At 44.8% G+C, this 21804-nt stretch overlaps 1 protein-coding gene across 2 annotated transcripts in view; it reads left to right on the top strand.

The window, feature by feature from the left end:
• LOC311242778 (uncharacterized protein) overlaps window positions 1–21804 on the top strand; it is a 50880-nt gene that overhangs the window by 20311 nt on the left and 8765 nt on the right. For both annotated transcript variants that reach the window (XM_084331810.1, XM_084331811.1), the window contains exons 5-6: window positions 8608–8827; window positions 12068–12240. In XM_084331810.1, coding sequence (XP_084187936.1) covers window positions 8608–8827; window positions 12068–12240 — 393 coding nt within the window. The remainder of the gene's footprint in view (window positions 1–8607; window positions 8828–12067; window positions 12241–21804) is intronic.

Genomic DNA, 21804 nt, shown 5'->3' with positions numbered 1-21804 from the left:
TTGAATAACTAGCGTTAGCTCACGTTAACTAGCGTTAGCTCTGCGGCTAATCTTAGATTACCCTGAACTAAATCAATGACTAGGTTATAAAGCATTCGAGTAGTTTTCACTGCACATAGAAGTAGCCAAACAACGGGAGCATTTCGGGAGCATATCACCAAAACCCAGGCAATTTCTAGCCCTTAAGGAATCAAATAGTCTGCCATGGCTAGATGCTAACGCTAAAACGGTGCGGGCTTCTACCGGTGCGGGACTACCATTCTGAGAGCTGACGATGATTTGTTTACTTGGTAACAACGGGTCCCCCCCCCCCGCTGATGAAAATGAAAGTCATACCGTCAAATACCGTGCACCGGGGTATTATATCATAAAGGTTTGCCGGTGTGAAAAAAAGGATACCGCCCAAGCCTAACATACACACACACACACACACACACACACACACACAGAGCTCCCTCCCCGGGCCCCTGTCCTGTAAGCTATGGGCTTGTGTTGCTACACGGACCTGTTTGTATATTGCACGGTACCTACTAGTAAACACAGTCAACCCTCCGTCTCTTATTATATGTGAACTAAAGAGTACAAGGTTTACACAACAGCCCCCACCCCTTGTTTTATTGTATTTTATACCTGTACTACCTGCTGTCAGCTGTTTATCTCTCTCTGTGAGCTTGATTAGCTAACGTTAGGGCTGGGCGATATGGCCTCTAAATGATATCACGATATTTATTTGCTCCATCACGATACACGATATATATTGCGATATTTTTACATTTCCTCTAAAGCACTTAAAAATGCTTGATTTAACCCTTTGATGGATACAGTCACGCCAATATGATGATTATATAAACCTCTGTTGTCAAGCCTCGTCAATATAACCCCCCCCCCCCCACCCCTTTCCCTACTAATGGAACTGGTGTCGTGGATCACTCTCCTGTGAGCGTTTCCAGGGTTAGCGGCTAACGTTAGTTACCGCCTCTCTGTCTCTGGGTGTGTGTGCGTGTACGTGACGTAAATTGGGCGAGTGTGTGTGTCTGTGTGAGGGAGAGAGGAAAGTGGAAAGTGCTGCGCTAAAGTAAGTCTCATCTCAGCCGCGGCGGCTTAGAAACTGACGTGAGGTTTTGTGCAAATCATCACGATGTCCACGATATGTTTAAAAAGTGTATCGTTAATGAACTGTACCCGATATTTATTTAAAATCGTCATATTGCCCACCCCTACGTTAGCTCACGTTAGCTAGCACTAGCTCCATGGCTAATCTTAGGTTATCCTGAACTAAATCAATGACTAGGTTCTAAAGCATTCGAGTAGTTTTCACTGCACATAGAAGCAGCCAAACAGCGGGAGCATTTCGGGAGCATATGACCAAAACCCAGGCAATTTCGAGCCCTTAACGAATCACCAGGGTGCCCAGATCTACAAACAAAAGCACACACTCCATTAGTGATGTATTGAGTAGCAAAGTGAACAGTTTCTAGGCACCCCGAACCGTGGGGGATGAACTGAACGGTTTGTATATTTTACGTTAACTGTTCCATCCCTAGTACCGGCCCATTACCAAGTAGCACTGTCAGTAATGATGACAAAATACACAATAATGCATTGTATGATTTAGCTGAGCAGCTATTTCTAATATGTGGGCTAGCGAATCGTCTTTGCTTTTTATTAACTGATAACATTTTAGAGTGCTGGTGGGGTAACATTTGACAGTTAATGTCTTTTAAAGCAATATTGAACTTTGGTAGAATCATTGGTATTATAGCTCCCGTGGCGTAGCAAAGGCCCCCGCCCCCCCCCCCCCCCCCCCCCCTGCAGCTGGATGCATCTCGCGCAGAGGGCGGGGCCCCCCCTCCCTGCTATGATTTGCTCACCTGCGATAGGGCTAGGCTGTGTAATGTTCATTGGCAGCGTTCAAAACACAGCGGGAAGGCGCCGGTAAAAATGCTGCAAATATCCAAGCAAGCGGCGGTGCTTAGAAAAACAAGATGAGAGCGAAAGCCGAACAGGAGACTGCAAAGCTACGAAAAAGATCATTGTTCCAGCAGGCAGCAAAGGTATACTTAGGGCTGGGCGATATGGCCTAAATATGATATCACAATATATTTTCTGACCTTTCGGCGATACACGATACACATCACAATGTTTTTCTTTTTGACCCCAAACAATTCATTATGAGGCTTACCCAGTGTTGCGTTGTTATTATGGACTGAGCCGGCACGCAGGATAATGACGCCGCGCGCATGCGCGCGCGCACACGCACGCGCGACCCCGCGCGCATGCGCATATGTTCCCTCGCGCACAATAATACACTTTGTTTGTATAGCCTTTCATACAGAAACTGCAGCTCAAAGTGCTTCACAACAGAATTAAGACAGGCATAAAATGAGCACATAAAGTGCAGACATATAAAATCAGTTTTTCACATTAGGATCTAACATCCCAACAGGCAACCTTGTTTATGGTTTGATTCAGTTTTAATATAAATAATAAAAATAAAGAGAAGATTAATTAATTATCTACTCAGTCCCGAAGTTTGTGATGTAGATATGGAATGTCCCGGGTTGCTGCTGTTTGCAGAGTGTGTTGTTGTCCGGGGGTGAGTGGTGGTGGGTGGGGGGTTGAATCAAAACAGTTGTCAATTCGGAATTGACGGCTGTTTTGATTTGGCCCTTCGTTCGCCGTCGTTCACCTTTGGACGGCGGTGCACTCTGTGGGCAGCGGCAACTTGGGACGTTCCATATTTACATCACAAAGAGTCCCAGACTGGTTGAAGACACCAGCCTATAGCGGCTATTGTTATGATAATGCGAGGTAGCGCCGGGGCCCGGGAGGCAGGTAAACACAACGAGCCGAGTCGAGGGCAGCGCGTTCTCGCGAGCGCGTGTGCACGCGCTTCTGCTCAAATCTTTAATACTCAGTGAGGTAGCACACCGTGCTACCCCGTCCCATGAACAACGCATGCCTGGGCTTACCAAGACAGTATTTGAGTTTGCAAGCTAACATTAAAGACAAAATAAAATACCCATGCATTTAGCATTTTTATATTATATATTAGATTTAGATTATTGGATTATTAGATTATATATTGCATATATTTAGCAATGAGATATTATATGATTTAGATATGAAATATGATGAATTGAAAATGGGGGACCCTGATGTAAACAAGACGAAAGTCTTTCTCTGGTCTGCATCCCCTTAACAATTGTATGTATTGAGCTGTACTGTACCCATTCTGCAATATGTTAATAACGTTTTAAATCAATCAATCAATCAATAGCATTTTAGCATTTTTATGAAACTACTGTATATTTGTATGTCTCTAAATGTTTTGATGAATTGAAAATGGAGGACCCTTATGTAAAAAAGCCGAAAGTCTTTTTCTGGTCTTCATCCTCCTGTACTGTATTGTACCCATTCTGCAATCTGTTAATAAAGTTTTCATTCATTCATTCTGACGGAAAACAGAATAATTTTGATTGACAGTCGAGTCTGCCAGTTACGTCACACCGCTTGCACCCGCCCTGCTGTTCTTAGCACCAATCGGCAAGCGCTATTCGTTTTTGACTTCCTGAATGTCCTCCATTGATTTTGACGAGTGCTGACAACAACAAAGCTACTAACATTAGCTCCCCGCGGCCGACGAGTAGGAGACCAGTGCTCCGCAGGATGACTAAACGAGGCATAATGATTTTACTGCAACGAATGTTATAATAAAAGCCTTTCCATACATCTGTCTGATTGAAAACTGTATTAACAGACCGCAGAATGGGCATATCTCAGCACGGGCTGAGATATGAACGAGTAACGTGTGGACCAGATTGACGCGACACAATCCTCTTGGGCAAAACATCACGATATCCACGATACGTTGAAAAAGTGTATCGTTAATGAACTGTACCCGATATTTATATAATATCGTCATATCGCCCAGCCCTAGGTATACTGACTCTTAACGTTACTGAAGAATGCATCGGCAGTAAGCTCCCCACACCGGCCGCCGCGCCCCGTCCACAGCCCAGCCAGGCCCCCAGCCACAGACAGGTTAGAAGAATAGAACGTTTTATTCGCCATAACCAGTATGCTACTACAGGTTACATGTATGCATCAAAACGGTTACATTGTTTGTGTCGCTCCGCAGAGCTGAGCGTGAGGGCGCGGAGTTGGGCAGTGGTCTCCTCTAGTGAACGAGAGTGTTGTTATTATTATTATTATATCACTTATCTTATTTTTTTGTACATGGTTCGCGAGTGCTCCCACGGGCCGAATATTGCCCCGATCCTCGCGAGATTAAATCCACGGGTACCTCTCGGCGTGCCGAAGCTTTTCCTAAATCACTTCCATCATCGAAAACGAGGGGAAAAGGTCTGCTTGCGACCCTGAAAATTTTGCATGATTTTAAAAACGCTGTATTAAGTGAGCCTATTATGGGCTCCACACGAGCTTTCTACCGTGGGTACATCTGGGCGTCCCACAACTTTTACTCATTCACATGTAGCCCCGAAAATGCTTAGAAAAGGAAAGCCGAAAGCGCAGAATAAACTCGCCGAAACGGAAAAGTGTCCCACGGGCGCGCCGTTATTCCGATCCGCGTGAAAATATTCACGGCCATAGAGGAGACCGTGGGACACCTTTTTGCAATATGTGTCTCGAATTTGCTCCCACGCGGCAAAAAAAAGCTAAATTTTCTCACTTTATTATTGATTTAGGGGAGTGGGCGGGGCCTCATGGTCTGACCTGCGGGGGGCCCCGATATATTGCGCAACGCCACTGCTCCCTGGTCATGATAGAGGTCCATAAACTGGCACAAATGCGCCCCCAAAGCCCTCATCCATGAGAATTGCACCAACAACATTATTGATTGGAGCAACACCATTAGTTTACAGCAGAAATCGAATACACAACCCGGATCTGCCACTACACCCGGATCTGCCACTACACACGCAGTATCGCCCCTAAAAGTTAAAAATTTGGATTATATATTTTTCTCTGTTTCAAGTTTCACGATAACTTCCCAGCTGCTGCTCTAACTGTACCTGGTTATAATATATTTATAAAAGACGGACCTGAAGGGAGATGGGGAGGTGTGATGTTTTATGTTAAAGATAACATCCACTGTACCCAGATCCACATTTTAGAGTGCATTGGATTGAATATTACTCTGTCTCCCCAAATGCCCTTTACCCTCCTAAGGGCTGTACCGACCATCAGACTCTAAAGCTATATATTTTTTTACCAGCTAAACACCATACTTAGAGAGTGCTACTTTGATGAAGTACTTTTGATGGGAGATTTCAACATAAACTAGGAAGATACATGTGGTAGAAAAGCATTTACAACTAAATTTGATTTTGTTCAGATGATTAAAGGGCCAACTAGGATAACATCCAAATCTAAGACTCAAATCGACCTAGTGTTTAGTAACAAGCCAGAGAGGATTACTAAACAATACAATTTTGTCACTGGCCTATCTGACCATAACTTGACGCTTGTATCTAGAATACTGTCTTAAGAATCTATTTATTCTGATTCTGACTACCATCAAAAAGTAGACCTACCTCAGAATCAAGGTCATTTTGAAGCAGCAATACATGGAATTTATTGGAGTGATATACTATCAGGGACCTGTTCCTCTCCACTATCAAATCTACAATGGACAGCTTTCTTAAAGAAATAAAACCACCACACATCCGCAATATCAATACATACAGGTAATTTACACACACTCTCAAAACATGGTTATTAGATAACCAGGCAAGGCAGGCATATGACCATAACAACTAGCCCTGCCACTTCCAGCCTCTCAAGCCTTGATCTCTATGTGCCTGTCTAGTCTGTGTGTTACTTTGTGTGTGTTAGTAGTTAATTAGTCATTTAGTAGTGTGTTACTTAATGTAACACTGGCATATTTACAGTGGTGGTACTCATTACTGTTGAATAATGTGCACTGTCCCTATTTAAATAAACTTAATAAATAATTATTCCTCTCATTCTTAACCCATTCAGTGCCAACCACGAGATTAGTCGGGTAAACTCGCCATGCGTTGAGTGCCAAGACCCGAGAAAACCAGAGAAAACTCGGGTTTTAATCGTTATTTCTTTTATTAGCAATATCCATTCATTTTTCATCCATCCAGCCTGACGTTATCATTGGGAATGGGTCCGAGCTCGAAAAGGGCAAATACCGCCGCCTATCGTCTCCCGGATGGTATTGCACATCATTGGATTGGATTGGGTGGAACTGTGCATCAAAAAAATAAGTCCGTCCAGGTTTGACTTCTCGGGCATGCAGCTGGATACTATTGCATTGAGTCCCCCCACTGGGAGCAGCGTCGATTATGTGTTTTGGTGCTATAACGTTGGATTAATAAACGCGATCAATATTTGGAATGGCGATCAGGAATTGGATTAATCTTTTTGCAGAACATCTGATGTGAGGTAAGGACTCTATTTGACCAGTCTTGGGTTAATCAGATGTTTTTTTCTCCGCCATCGCAGCGTGTGTGTGTGTGTGCGTAATGTTAGCGCTAACCACGGCATGGATAATCAATTTTTCAGCCCGCTTCTCTAGCGTGCATAAGTACTATCGATAATCTAGCGTTTATTTGAAAATGATTCATAAATCAGCAGAGAAATTACAACGTGTTTTGTCATTGTGTGTATTCCAGTAAAGGCCGATTATCGCGGAATTTCTCTGGAATTACTAGAGATCTCCAAAACTATACTTGTATTCAAAACGGTATAAAACGGAAATGTACCAATGAAAAAACAATCCGTTTTGTACATGTTGACTGCAAGCAAGTCATTGATAAGCGAGGGGTGTTTTAGACCCATAGCCATAATTTAAGATATAGTTTAACCGTTCGCAAATTTCCCCGTCCTCCCATTGACTTCCTTATTGGCACGCTAGCCCTAATATGGTCAAAGGGGCGTGGCTCTGAATGAGTTAAAGGTACACTATCTTACTATTTCTTTCACTATTTGGGCAATTTTACACAATTCCTGTGAGTATATGGAACACATCTGTTAGGTATTTTTTATTCATTGTTTTGTATTTCTAATCAAGTCCTCTAGCGCAGCATTTTCTGCACTTCCAGATTCCAAGCTGTTTTTGGCTGGGCTCCGCCCATACTCGCAATGCGCTGTATGACAGTCACCCACAGTCTGCACTGGCAGACGGAGAGATAGAGAGGGAGACTAATTAATTTTGCCGCAGGCGGGCATAATCCCACGGGACAATGCATTGGTAACTTGTTTCAAATGATAATATATACCCGTGAATATTATTGCACGGATCGGAATACGCGTGGGAGTGTGCGTGTGCGCTATGATATTTTGCAACAGGTTGACGTGATGCGAGTGCTGATAAAGAGAGAGCGAGAGGGGGAGAGAGAGAGAGGAGAGATGCTACGAGAGCATGCATGTGTTTCCCCACACACACGCAGTCGGGAGTGTGTGTAAATGCTCCGAGACTACTTGAGTTGCACCGTATGAGAGCCTCTCTCTCCCTCTCTCCCTCTCTCTCTATCTGTCTGTCTCTCCCCCTCTCTCTCTCACTCGCTCGTTCTCGCTCTCTCTCTATCAGCACTCGCGTCACGCCAACCTGTTTGAGGAAGTGTCCGTGACAGGGAAACCACTTTCGCATTATTTCCACTCGCTCCGTTGTTGAGCGAATTGTTGATTGTGGGCGGTGGCTACAACCAGGGGCTGAGATATGCAGATCAGTGCCTAATTCACGTCAGCGAACCAGTCAAATCAGAATGGCTTGGTTCAGTGGGGGAGGACATTGTCTCATCTGAACTGGAGGAATGCGCAAAAAATTTAATTTGCAACAGTGTTGATACAACCCCACATTGCTAGAAAACAATGCAACACTGGAAAAGGCTATTTATAAGATAGTTCCCCTTTTAACATGTTCATCTAACGTCTATGCTTTTGACTGCCTTTCCAGCCAACATTGGCTGCCTGCAAGTGACCACCAAAAGAAGGTTGCTCTGGAAGCATTGCATTGTGGGGCGGATTTGGACAATTTGAGAAACCTCACCCTTCACAATTCACACATACGCTTTATGTCCTCCATTGCAAATGAATGTTTGAGCGAGGACTTATATTATTAAAGTGCATCTACAAGTAAGCTAGCAACCACTACTGTCCCTGTTTTCCACTGATGACATGACCATTCCTCTCAGATGCCAGACTCCTCATTCATATAATTGTAAATAATGTAATGTCCTGTTGTTGCATACATTAGCAGGATCATGTATGTATTGAAAGTATGACTTTGAGACTGTTTGCAATACCTATGCAAGTGAGAGATAAAAGCTAATCATTGTTCCACACACACAGACCACAGTAGCAACTGATGAAAACGAGTGCCAGTCAATGGCCAGGAAGGTGTAGCCTATAACCCAAGGGTCTGCCAAAGTTGATTATTGATTTAACACAAAAGTCCCCAATGTACGAATGCACTTTACCCATAACGTAGTGCTGATTTTGAACTAGTAGATTGTGTGGAAGCTGAATGTTGAGCCAACTCTACCAAGTTGCCATTAATTATTAATGTTGTGTATTAATACTATGGAACTCTGTTTTCTTTTTCTCTCTCAGACTTAAAGGAACAACTTGCTGTCCTCTTTGTTTTGATCATTATGTCAATCTCAGTCATCACCTTTGGGCCACTCATAAGATTTTAAATACAGCGGAGAGGGGCCTCATCCTTCAGTGGGCAAACAAAAGAGTGGGTTTAGAAAATATAGCCTGCCCTAAATGCTCCAAGAAAACGATGCACCCTGAACACCACATACAGTTGGAGCACAAGGAGATCGGTGTAAGTCATCTTAACATTTCTTTAACAGTTGGTCACTAGTAGGGGTGCGGGGAGAAAATCGACACACCATAGTATTTTGCATGCTGATATAATATTGATACACTGACGCCTAGTATCTCTATATATTCTATTATTTATTTAGGTTTTTTGCTTGACAATCCCATTTTGCTGCAATAAAAACTATTGGAGTGAGGTGAACAGACTGAAAACGTATTTTGTAAAAATAAATCTTATTAGATAAAACATACATAATATCGCTGCTGTCGGGACAAAACCTCATAACTCCAAAAACCCAACTTTTCAGCAGATGAAAAAAACGAACACAGATTTGAGGGTGAATAGAGTTAGGAGGTTTAGACAGATGATCGGTTTAATGCTTTCCCATTGTTTAAACTTTGTAAAACCCACACACACATATGGAGGATGATCTACAGAGTTGATTTATATTAAAAAAAATATATTAAAAAAATGGAGTTATGAGGTTTTGTCCCGACAGCAGCGATATATACTATCGTATGATGACTTAGGTATTGTGATGATATATCGTGGGGCCTCTGCCCTCTGGTGATTCCCACCCCTAGTCACTAACTACTCTGTAATGTAAAAAAATAATAATAATAATAATGTCACAGTTCAGCACTACTCTGTTATGGTAAAATAGCCCGGCTCTTGGGAAACCACAAGCAGTCTGACTTTGGTAATATTATCAAGGCTAAATTGACAGTGTGAGACAGGCTTTACCTTGAAGCTCATTTCAGTGGTTGACTTGAGCCTTGAATGCTATTGTTGACGAATGGCCCCAGCTTGTAGAATGACGCTCCAGGGAATTCCTCTGCATTCGGTTTTATTATTAAAAAGATGCGAGGATACAAACTAATTAGGGTTGTCAAAGTTGGCATGCTAATAATGCGTTAGGCGCAAATGCGTATTAACACCACTGATTTATTTTACGCATAACGCACATTTCCTTTGTCAATTGTAAAAAATTAAAAATAAATGCATACATAACCCTAACCCTAACCCATACTGTATATCAAGAAAAAACGAGGCTCCTCACTTCTTCTGAACAATAAGCCCAGACAATGAAAATAAACTCATGGTACTCAGAGGGGGGAGTACAAAAGTATATTAGTCTGTAAAAGGCAAGAAATTAACATCGGACTCCGTTCAGTTGGATTTGTGACACTGTTTTAGTAGAACGGGATGTTTTTGTGACCCTTTATTTTCCCCATGTGAGGTTGGACAAAATTACATTGTGTAATTTGCTTTAGAAGTGCGAGGGATCGGGCGGCTAAGTGGCGCAGTGGGCAAGGCGCTCGCCACTAACGCAGGAGATGCTGGGTTCGAGCCCAGCTCTCGGCATTGCTACCAGCTTGGCTGGTCGTTCATACTAACACAATTGGCAGTGTTAGGGGTGGGAAAGCTGGTGGGTGGGGATTTGACGTTGTGGACAGCGACTCCTACAGGTCGGTTGGTGCGCCTGTACAGCAGAATCAGGAAGCATCGGGGGCAGCGTGAGCCTCCCACGCGTTACTCCTCGCCACTGAGAGATCGCGCTGTACAGGTGAAAAGATGCGACAGCTGCCTCCTCGTATACCGGAGGGGACACGTGATGCAAGGCTTGGTCCTCACTGCAGCCGACCAGTGGGAGGCATAGTCTAGCAACGTTCGAGACAGGGGAGGGGAGAATTGAAGGGAGAATTGGCGAGGCGAAATTGGGATGGGAGAAAAAATAAATAAAAATAAGGAGAAAAAGTGGATAAAAAAGTGCGAGGGATCCAGGGAATGATCTTTGAGTAATGGAAAATCTAGCTTACCAATGTAATGTACCTGTTGTACAAGGTGTCTGTTGTTGCTATGCATTGAGGTCCATCATTTGGTTTTATGCTTAAAGAAACAGGATGTTTTAGTGAACCTTTTATTAGAATAAAGTTGGACACTACATTGTGTCATATACTCAACTACATTTGCATAAAGCAAGCATATCTGTCCACTTTGGACAATCATGTGATTAATCGCGATTAAATACTTGTATCGATTGACAGCCCGAATACTAAACGGACATGAACATTACACTATACCGGTCCCTGGGGAAGTCGATCACTTTGTTGCAAGATGGTTTTGCCATGCTACACCTTTTTGCCACCATTACCACCATGCCCCCCCCCCCCCCCACACACACTGCCGTCTCCAGTGGTCCTCTTGTTGCTGGAAACACTGCGGGAAACGTATCGACTCCAGCCGGCAGCCGCCCACACCCTAGTCAAGTACCCCCTATAATAATAATAATAATAATAATAATAATAATAATACATTTTATTTGTATAGCACCTTTCATACAGAAACTGCAGCTCAAAGTGCTTCACAACAGAAAAAAAGACGGGCATAAAATCAGCATATAAAGTGCAGACATATAGGGCGGCTGGGTGGCGCACCGGATATTGCGCTCGTCACCAACGCAAGAGACACCGGGTTCGAATCCGGCTGTCGGCGTTGCCTCCGGCTTGGGCCGGCCGTCATACTAACTCAATTGGCAGAGTTTGCGGGTGGGAAGTCGAAGGTGGTAATCTGGACGTTGTAAACAGCGACTCCTACAGGTCGGTTGGGGCACCTGCACAGCAGAGACAGGAAAATGGTGGGGTTAGTGTGAGCCTCCTACACGTTACTCCTCGCCAAATGAGAGTCCGCGTTGGCAGGTGAAAAGATGCGACTGGCTGCCTGCACATGTATCGGAGGGGACATGTGACCGGCTTCTATCCTCCCTACAACCGTCCAGTGGGGGGCACATGCAAGCAACGTTCAGGACAGGGGAGGGGAGAATTGGCGCGGCTAAATTGGGATGGGAGAAACATTAAAAAAGGAGGAGAAAAAGTGGATCAAAAAAAATAAAGTGCAGACATATAAAATCACAGTTTTTCACATTAGGATCTAACATCCCAACAGGCCACCTTGTTTATAGTTTGATTCAGTTTTAAATAGACAATAATAAAAATAGTAAGATAGAATAGACAGAGTAAAATAGTGCAATAGTGCAGTGCAATAAAATAGTAGAATAGAATAGATAAAATATCTTTTTTACAGTGCAATAAACATTTTCTGGATTACTGTTCAACAGTTCAAAGTAATCTTTACCTTCTCTGTTTGATACCCACTTTGACCCTTTGAACATCCCACCCTATAGTTGGACTGTGACTGTAATCTTATTTCAGATTTTTCTTTTTATATCCCTTTTTGATTTAGGCCTCGGAGACACTATCACTCCTGGAGAGAGAGAAGTTTAAGCGTATTGTTCAGCAGCTCAGGAGTCTCCGGGCCACTCGCCCAAAGCCGCCCATGGTGACAAAGTGGGACCTTGATTCTCAAGCATCTACAGAGGAGCTGGCTGACACAACACAGTCATTTTTGCCATTGAGGTACATGTCTACACACACTGAATTTAGCAAGAAAGGGCCCCGGGGAATAATGAGGGCCCGTGCTTTGGATGATGTCAAAAGAAAATTACTGAAACATCGCTGCAGCGATGAACAGGTTACCACTGTCAGGAGCCACAGAACTCCCCGTATGGACAACAATGTAGGGCAATGATTCAATCAGACAATTATATATTAAAAAAAAAAAAAAAAAAAGTTCAATGCATCAAAATCTTGCATTAACCAAGATAGGCCGTTAACAGCATTATATTCCAACGAGAGCAGTGTGCCCCTGGTATAGTATTCATGGTATAGCATTTTTTTTTATCGATTGCTCGTGCCTGTATTGTATTGCATGCTGGGATATCCAAGATGGCAGCAAGGAAATAGTCTGTCCAGTGTGCGTTCTTTTTTAACGTAGCCGCATTTTGCGGAGACGCTCTCAGATTTGCCACTTCATGTGACATGTGCGCCCAATCGTGTGACGCCTGTTTCTACACCGGTTAAGCTTAGGCACTCTTTCGAAGTTGGTTAAGGTTAGAGTTTGTCTTAGAGCAGGGCGATAGAACACCAAAAAAAGAACACCAAAAGAATTACGCGTCCAGTGTGCGTTATTTTTTTCCGTAGCCGGAGACGCTCTCTGATTGGCCACTGACTGACGCTCTCTGATTGTCCACTGACATGTGCGCCCAATCGCGTGACGAGCTGTGTCTTTGCCCATTTCCGGGTCTAACAGCCTGCAAACTACCTAACGCCTAGTTTATAACTGGTTAAGCTTAGGCGACTCTTTCGAAGTTGGTTAAGGTTAGAGTTTGGAATCAGGGCTGGTGTTCTATCGCCCTGCTCTAAGACAAACTCTAACCTTAACCAACTTCGAAAGAGTGCCTAAGCTTAACCGGTGTAGAAACAGGTGTCACACGAAGTGGCCAATCGGAGAGCGTCTCAGCAAAATGCGGCTACGAAAAAAAATAACGCGTCCAGTGTTTGTTCTTATTTTGTTTGTTTTTATTAGCTTTTACGATATTTTGCACTCTTTAAAACAAGTATTTTATTCTTCACCCTGTCATTCTTTCAACCCTGAGTAAGGATTTTTCATTTCTCAGGCAGCTAGCAACAGCTAGCTGCCAGCAGCTAGCCACCAGCCCTACAGAAGCTAGCTACCAACAGCTGGGTCATTCCATCAATCCGGTCCGATTTGGACTTTGGGATTTTTATATGTTTTATCAAGAGCCCTGCAGCAGCTAGCTACCAACAGCTACCCACCAGCCCTGCAGCAGCTAGCCACCAGCAGCTACCCACCAGCAGCTACCCACCAGCCCTGAAGCAGCTAGCAACCAGCAGCTAGCTACCAGCAGCTGGGTCATTCCACCAAGCCGTCCGTTTTGGACTTTGGGATTTATATATATATATATATATATTTTTTTTACGAAGAGCCCTGCAGCAGCTCGCTACCAACAGTTACCCACCAGCCCTAAAGCAGAACCAGCGGATCCTACTGTGTCTACTCCCCGCAACAGGCCCAGTTCTCTGGGCCTCTGTGGTAAGTCCTGACCTCAGCTGGAGTTGCCGGTGCCATTAGCTGATAGGCTACTAACTCTCCTGCTACTGCATAGCCTACTTAAGCTAACCAAGCTAGCTAGACCATTCTCTCACCGCAACGGACCTCTCTGAGGTCCTCGCGAGTAAGTCTCTGTTACACGGGTAGGCTATTCCTAGCACTGCTTGCTTGATTTCATCTTCTCAACACCGTGGCCTCTTCTGTGAGGCCTCGTGTGTAAGTCTTAACCCATGCCCTATAAACATCACACCAGCTAACAGCCTGCCTGCTATCTGTCATCTATCCACCACTTGTATACTGGCAGATTTTTTCTCTGGGCCTCCATCTCCACCTGAGGACCTCCAGCTCCACTAGGCCTGCAGGCTGCTCTACCTGGGCCTTCAGTCTATTCCACTGAGCCTCCAGCTCCACTTAGCCTCCAGCCTGCTCTACCTGAGCCTACAGCTCCAGGATGACATCAGACACCAGTCCCCCACTAGAGTGTTCCACTACTGGCTGTTGCCAGATCGCCAAGCAGTTGGAGGATTTGCTGGAGCGGGTCTCCCTCCTCACCACCATCCAGCTGGAGGAGCAGAGACATCGGGAGACCATCCTGTCGGCTGACCTGAGAGAAGCACCCCCCGCCCCCAGTTCGGGTGGATCTTCTAGGGAGAGCCTATACAGGAAGCAGGGAGCCAAGCCCAAGCTCTCCAGCTCCACTCCTACTCACCCCCCTCCCCAGGCCTGGTCTAAAGTGCAGTCGAAGGGTAAGAGGCGAACCTGGGACTCTCGTCTTAGCCCTCCACCCCATGAGTCTCTCTCACACTCCAACAGATTCAACATCCTGGAGAGTGTGGAGCTTGACCACCGGACACCAGGGGCCAAGAGGCCAGGGGCCCCCCACGACAGGAGCGGGAGGAGGATCTGCCAGCTACTCCTAGCATTTCTAGGCGCCCTGGTTTCCCGGTCTTCACCCCCAGACCGAAACCGACCTCCTCTCCCGGGGCGTGGGAACAGGTGTTACAGCAGACTGGTCATGCAGGAATGTCCTTCACTGCGCTCCTGGTACCACGCCTGTAGCCGACACGCAGGAGGCGTGGATGGGTCCCCTGCCTCACTCTCTGAAGGATCCCCCTCGCCAGCCGCGCCCCCCTCCCACTCGGAATGGTAAACATATAGACGGCAGACCTCTACGGAAACCCCCAAGGCACCACTCCCCCCCCCCCCCCCCCCCCATCCCTCTGTGCTGGTCATCGGGACTTCACTGGTGCGTCATGTGGCTGTCCCGAGGGCCAGAACCTACTGCCTCCCAGGAGCCAGGGTCTCGGACATCAAGGCAGCACTCCCTTCACTCATCAAGGACCATCCTCTGGTATCATCCATCATCATCCACTCCGGGTCTAATGACATTAAGTATCAACAGTCTGAGATATTGAGTGAGGACTTTAGGGCCCTGATCTCCACATCCAGTCTTTTAAGAGCCTGTATTATCTCTGGTCCCTTTCCCTCCCCTCGGTATGGGGATGGCAAGTACAGCAGGATCCGTGAACTTCATATCTGGCTGAAGGGTTACTGTTGCCTAAATACGATTCCGTATATAGACAATTTCTATGTTTTCTGGAGACGTCCGGAGCTCTTTGCTAGGGATGGCCTTCATCCCAACTGGAATGGAGCCTGGCTGCTCTCCGTGGGTATGGACATGGCTCTGAGATCCGCAGTGATTGGGAGTAGGGAACTGGACCGGAAACATAGAACTTCGGGCAGACAGCCACCCCACAAGCATGCCAGGGTACAGGCTCGTAGCGAGCCTGCTAGTCATGCTAAACCGATGGAGCCTGCCAATCCCTATACCTTTCCTAACCATGCTGGGTCCCTCCTCCACCAGGCTCCCCACTCCTCTCTTTCTATCTCTATCCTTAACTCGGTATATCCAATCAAAACTAGAATATCTCGTTACGCTCCGCTTTACCCAGCTCGTCCTTGTGCGATAAACCATGCCAACTTAATTGCGATTAAACCTACCCGCTTGGCTGAAAATCGCACTGTTAAATATACAGAGTGCGTGAAGGTTGGCCTTATCAACATTCGCACTCTGCCAACCAAAGCTCTTTTGGTAAATGAACTGATAACAGACCATAGTCTCGACTTATTGGGCCTCATTGAGACATGGCTTAAACCTAATGACTTTCTGCCCTTAAACGAGGCTTCACCCCCTAATTTTAGTAGCTCCCATATCACACGCACCTCCAAGAAACGAGGCGGAGTTGCTCTAATTTACGACTCTAAGCACAACTTTACATCCGACACAAACTGTACGTTTTCCTCGTTTGAGGTGCTCCTGTTGCGTCCCTCTCCCCCCAACAGAAAGTGTGGTGGTCTGATTCCTACCTCCACTGCATCCTTTGTAATGGCTGTCCTTTACCGCCCCCCAGGCCCTTACGCGTGTAGCTTTATGCCAAGCAAGCAGTGCAAAAATTTACCGTAGTGGCGTGCAGTAATGCGCCTTTCATTTTCCGCCGCCCAGCGCCCAGGTCGCGCGGAAATAGGCTGTCTATTGCCATTCTCTTTGACAAACTCTAACCTTAACCAGCTCCTTAACAACGCCTAAACTTAACCGTTCTAACCTTAACCAACTCCGAAACAATGCCTAACCTTAACCTTAACCTTAACCATGCCTAACCTTAACCATAGAAATTATATTGCCATTCTCTTTGACAAACTCTAACCTTAACCAGCTCCTTAACAGCGCCTAAACTTAACCGTTCTAACCTTAACCAACTCCGAAACAATGCCTAACCTTAACCTTAACCATGCCTAACCTTAACCGGCGAAAGAATACACGTTAAAAAAAAATCACGTTAAAAAATATTTTCGATGGGATTCGAACTCGCCAGCAAACGAGCCATAGGATCCACAGCCATGTGGCCTTGCCAATTGAGCTATTGCTAGATACTGAAAAAGGGGCGGTGACTTATATATATTGAGCTCCGCTCGTGTCGAACCAAGGCGGGATCTCATGCGCATGCGCGGGCACCTCGCGCGAGCACGCCGGCGCACGCACGCACCTGAGCGAGCACGCCGGTGCACGCACGGTAGCATTTGTCTGAAAAGAAGGGCGCTTTACCGCACTGGCGTGCGGTGACGAATGCGGAAGCATTTTTGCACTGCTTGCTTGGCATTAAGGAAAACGCGGCCCTTACACCCTCTTCCTAGATGAGTTTTCCACTTTCATCTCTGAGCTTGTTACACGCTCAGATAACATTTTAATTGTTGGTGATTTTAACATTCATTCCAACAAAACTCTTGATCCCCTAAATAAGGCTTTTACCGACATCATTGACTCTGTCGGTCTCATTCAAAAATTGTTGACCAACCCACTCATAGTGGTGGGAACACCCTTGACTTAGTCCTAGCCCTAGTCTCACTGTGTCAGATTTGACCATTTCTCCCTATGTTCCTGCTCTCTCAGACCACTACCTCATCAAATTTCAAATTGATTTGACGGTTTCTCGCCCAGACAGTGTAGAATCCTACATGAGCCGTCGTATTAACGCCTCAACTGTCCCAATTCTAGTTAACTTCCTACCAGACACCCTCTCTCCCTTCCTCTCTTACTCTGGCCCCCTTGATCTCTTTACAGACCAACTTAACGCCGCCCTTCGTAGCACGCTCTACATTGTCGCTCCCCTTAAGCCTAAAATTAAACATGCTCTGCAAAAACAAACTCCCTGGTTTACGGAGGAAACTCGCTCCTTTAAAAAGGCATGTCGCAAACTTGAACATAAATGGTGTTCGACCAAACTCGAAGTATTCCGCCTTGCCTGGAATGATAGTTTACGTAACTACAAAAAGGCACTCTCACTTGCCAAAACCTCATATTTTCCCAGGCTCATTAACCCATTCTCCGCCGATGACGTGTTAACACGTCATTCTCCGCCATGCGTAATCTGCCAATGACGCCGTATGGCGTCTTTGAGATCAATATTTCATATTTTCGTCATGGTATTCACATTTCACCCACGGAGTCTTGGCTGGTGCTGTAGGACTCCGCTCAACTCTGCAACGCTTCAATACCGCCACCTCGTGGGCGATCGACGAGTTGCCAAACCGGAAGTGGCCGGAAGTGCTTGGTCCGTCCCCTATTCCGTCCGGCCACTCGTTATCGCTCCCGGGACTCAATCCAGACACCGTGGATATCGATCCGTTGCCATAACTCAATAAACAACATGATTTGGACGTATATTAGTATTATACAAACCGGAACTGGATCACCTCGATCAACATCACATAACTGGGATCTGTTTGCGCCAGTGTGATCGCCCAACGGTTACTTTCAGCCTGTTTGTTTATTATTATCCATACAAACTGCTCTGATCAATATATCACCCATACTACATAAATGATTTAACGTCGGCCACGGAATTATAAACAACCCCCTCCGTTCACCCGCAGATGATAAGTCATAACGTCTAGGACCATGTACAGTTGAAATTTTTAATATAACTTTCATCGGTGTCAAATGGCATTTGATAATCTAATATATGCATTTATGTCTATATCTCACGTTCTAGGAAATACTGCAGAAAACGATAAAAACATATTTATACTCTAGACGGTATTTTTGTATGACTGTGTGAATGAAAAAGTAAAACGTTCCTACATCCTGAACGATAGATAATTGATGTTGAATGGGCCATAGTAATGTCAATTTAGCAATACAATTAAAAAAGTTATAGCCCTGCAAAGAAGGTGAACATCTCCATAGACAAATAGCGCTGGCAGAGAGGGTACAGCGATGGATATAAGCTCCGGCAGAGAATGGGTTAATGAAAACAAAAACAACTCAAAGTTTCTGTTTGACACAGTTGCAAAACGTACTCAGAAACGACCAAATGCCCTAAACCATGCGTTCTCGGCTAACGAATTCATTAAATTCTTTACCAAGAAAATTGATCTCATAAGAGATGAAATTATTGGCTTACTCAACAATCAGAGTCCCTCCCAACCTCTGATTGCTGAGTGCCCTCTCTAAATTGGTTGGCTCTCTAAACCCTCAACCTGTCTGTTTGACCCTCTTCCAGCAACTCATCAAAAAACTCTTCCCAACTCTAGGCCCTGCCCTACTCAATATCTTCAACACCTCCCTGTCTACTGGCGTGGTGCCCCTGGCCTTTAAAGGGGAACTATTTTACTATTTCTTTCACTATTTGGGCACTTTTACACAATTCCTGTGAGTTTATGGAACACCTCTGTAATTCTTAATTTTTTTTAATTAATTGTTTTGTATTTCTAATCAAGTCCTCAAAAACAGCATTTTTCTACCTCAAGATCTTAAGCTGTTTTGAGCCTGGGCTCCAACCACAATGGTAAACCACTGCGCCGCCTGAACATTATCATGCAGCGGTGTCTCTCTGACATCACAAATCAGCACATTTTCAGATGACTCAGTTCAGTGAGGGTGAATATTGTGAGAGGAGAATTGGAAGAATGCGCCAATATGAGAATTAGAGACATAGATCATATTAATATAAGTCCACATAGCTAGGAAACAATGCTAAACACTGAAAAAGGCCATTTATAAGATAGTTCCCCTTTAAATCAGCCGTCATTAAACCACTACTTAAAAAATTGAACCTCGACCCTCTAATCTTAAAAAATTACAGACCCATCTCCAATCTTCCGTTCCTATCCAAAATATTAGAACGGATTGTCGCAACTTACTAACCATCTATCAAACAATAATCTTAATGAATCTTTTCAATCTAGTGGGCGGCTACGTGGCGCAGTGGGCAAGGCGCTCGCAACGAATGCTGGAGACTAGGCTCGAACAGGATGCCTCCTGTTCGAGCCCCGCTCTCCACATTGCTTTCAGTTTAGCTGGTCGTCCACAGTAATACACATTGGCAGTATTACGGGGAGGGAAACTGAAGGGTGGGGATCGGGCGTTGTGGACAGCGACTCCTACAGGTCGGTTGGTGCGCCTGCGCAGTAGAATCAAGAAGCGACGGGGGCGGGGCCCCTCCAAAGCCCAGACCCCCGACGCTGAAAGATCGAGCCGCGCAGGTGAAAAGATACGACGGCTGTTACCTCGAGTATCGGAGGGGACTCGTGCTATGTATGACTTAGTCCACATTGCAGCCGGCTTGTGGAAGGCAAGAAACAACGTTCGAAGACAGGGGAGGGTTGAATTGGACGATATAAAAAATTGGGATGGGAGAAAAAGTGGATAAAAAAAAAATGAATCTTTTCAATCTGGCTTTAGAGCCTTACACTCCACCGAAACGGCGGTTACCAAAGTCACAAATGACTTACTGCTCTCTCTTGACTCAAACCTAACTTATGTGCTCTTATTGCTTGATCTCAGTGCAGCCTTTGATACTATCGATCATTCGATTCTTCTAGGTCGGCTTGAGAATCATGTTGGCATTCGGGGTCACGCACTTGCTTGGTTTAAATCTTATTTAACTGATCGAACACACTGCGTGGTCTATAATGATTTAACATCTGAGACCCTCCCAGTGCAATGCGGGGTCCCACAAGGCTCTGTCCTGGGCCCTTTGCTATTTTCGATTTACATGCTACCCCTCGGCAATATCATACGCAAATTTGGCATAAACTTTCATTTTTACGCTGATGACACCCAATTATATATACCTATTAAGCCAAATGATTCCTCCCAATTACAAAATCTTGAGGCTTGCCATAAAAAAATGGATGTCGCAAAACGTTCTACTCCTTAATGCAGATAAAACTGAGATGTTAATTGTTGGCCCCCCAAACCACAGAGGCCTGTTTCAGGACATCTCCCTCAACTTTGATACTTGTCATGTATCCCAGAGCTCCCCCATAAAAAACCTCTGAGTCATTTTTTATTCCTCCCTCGCATTTAATGCACATATAAAAAATGTCACCAAAATTGCCTTCTTCCATCTTCGTAATATCGCAAAAATTCACCCCATTTTAACTCTGGCTGATGCTGAAACCCTAATTCATGCTTTTGTCTCATCACGTCTAGACTACTGTAATGCACTTTTTTCAGGCCTACCTAAGCCAAGCATCAAAAATCTTCAACTCGTGCAAAATGCGGCTGCACAGACACTAACTAAAACTAGAAAATTTGATCACATCACACCAGTTTTGTCCACCCTACACTGGCTTCCTATTCAAGCCCGATCTGACTTTAAAGTGCTACTCCTCACCTACAACATTTTAAATGGGCTTGCACCGCTCTATCTATCCGATCTCATCTCTCGATACTTGCCCACTTGTGCTCTGCGCTCACAAAATGCAGGGCTTCTATCGATTCCTAGGGTTAAAAAGAAATCCGCCGGCCACAGAGCCTTTGTCTACCGCGCTCCCTACCTGTGGAACAAATTACCTGCCGTCGTCAGGAGCGCCTGCTCTGCTCTCAACACATGAACGTGTGTTGTCGGGCCTTACAAATAAATTTGATTTGATTTGATTTACTTTTTCTAGTCTGTTCGACCTGTCTTCATGTGTACAGTATGCAGCAGTACAGTAATAAACATGGATTTATAGTAAATTACCTTGCAAATAGTGCACATTGAAAATTTCAGGGCAACATATGTTAGTTCTATAAGGCCAACAAGGGCCTCATCAAGGACAACTTTTCATCCAAAGGTCGATAGGTGATTTACTATGAATTAATGTTTATTACTGTACTGCAGTACAGTCGAACAGATGTAGAAAAGGTTGAAAATGCTATACCATGAATACTATACCATGGGCTCTTGTGGAATATAATGCTGTTATAACGGCCTACAGTATCTTGGTCTATGCATGTGTTAAGTAATTGACTGAATCTAGTAAATTAAGTTAGAGCAAAGCATTTTAACAATACACTAATAGTACAGTAAACAGACACCAGAGAGGGATACTAGTTTTAAACTTGGGCTGAGAGCAACATTTAGCTGTAGCCCCATTCATAGCAGACGTGGCAGACTTTGCCTTACCGAATCTACACCTTGTATAATTATCATTCAGGAATAGGGGCTTTCTATGACATCACC

The sequence above is a fragment of the Notolepis coatsorum genome, assembly GCF_963971535.1.
Source record: "Notolepis coatsorum genome assembly, chromosome: 16".
NCBI lineage: Eukaryota > Metazoa > Chordata > Actinopteri > Aulopiformes > Paralepididae > Notolepis > Notolepis coatsorum.
Note: the sequence above shows the minus strand (reverse complement) of the source record. Positions and strands in the feature narration are given on the sequence as shown.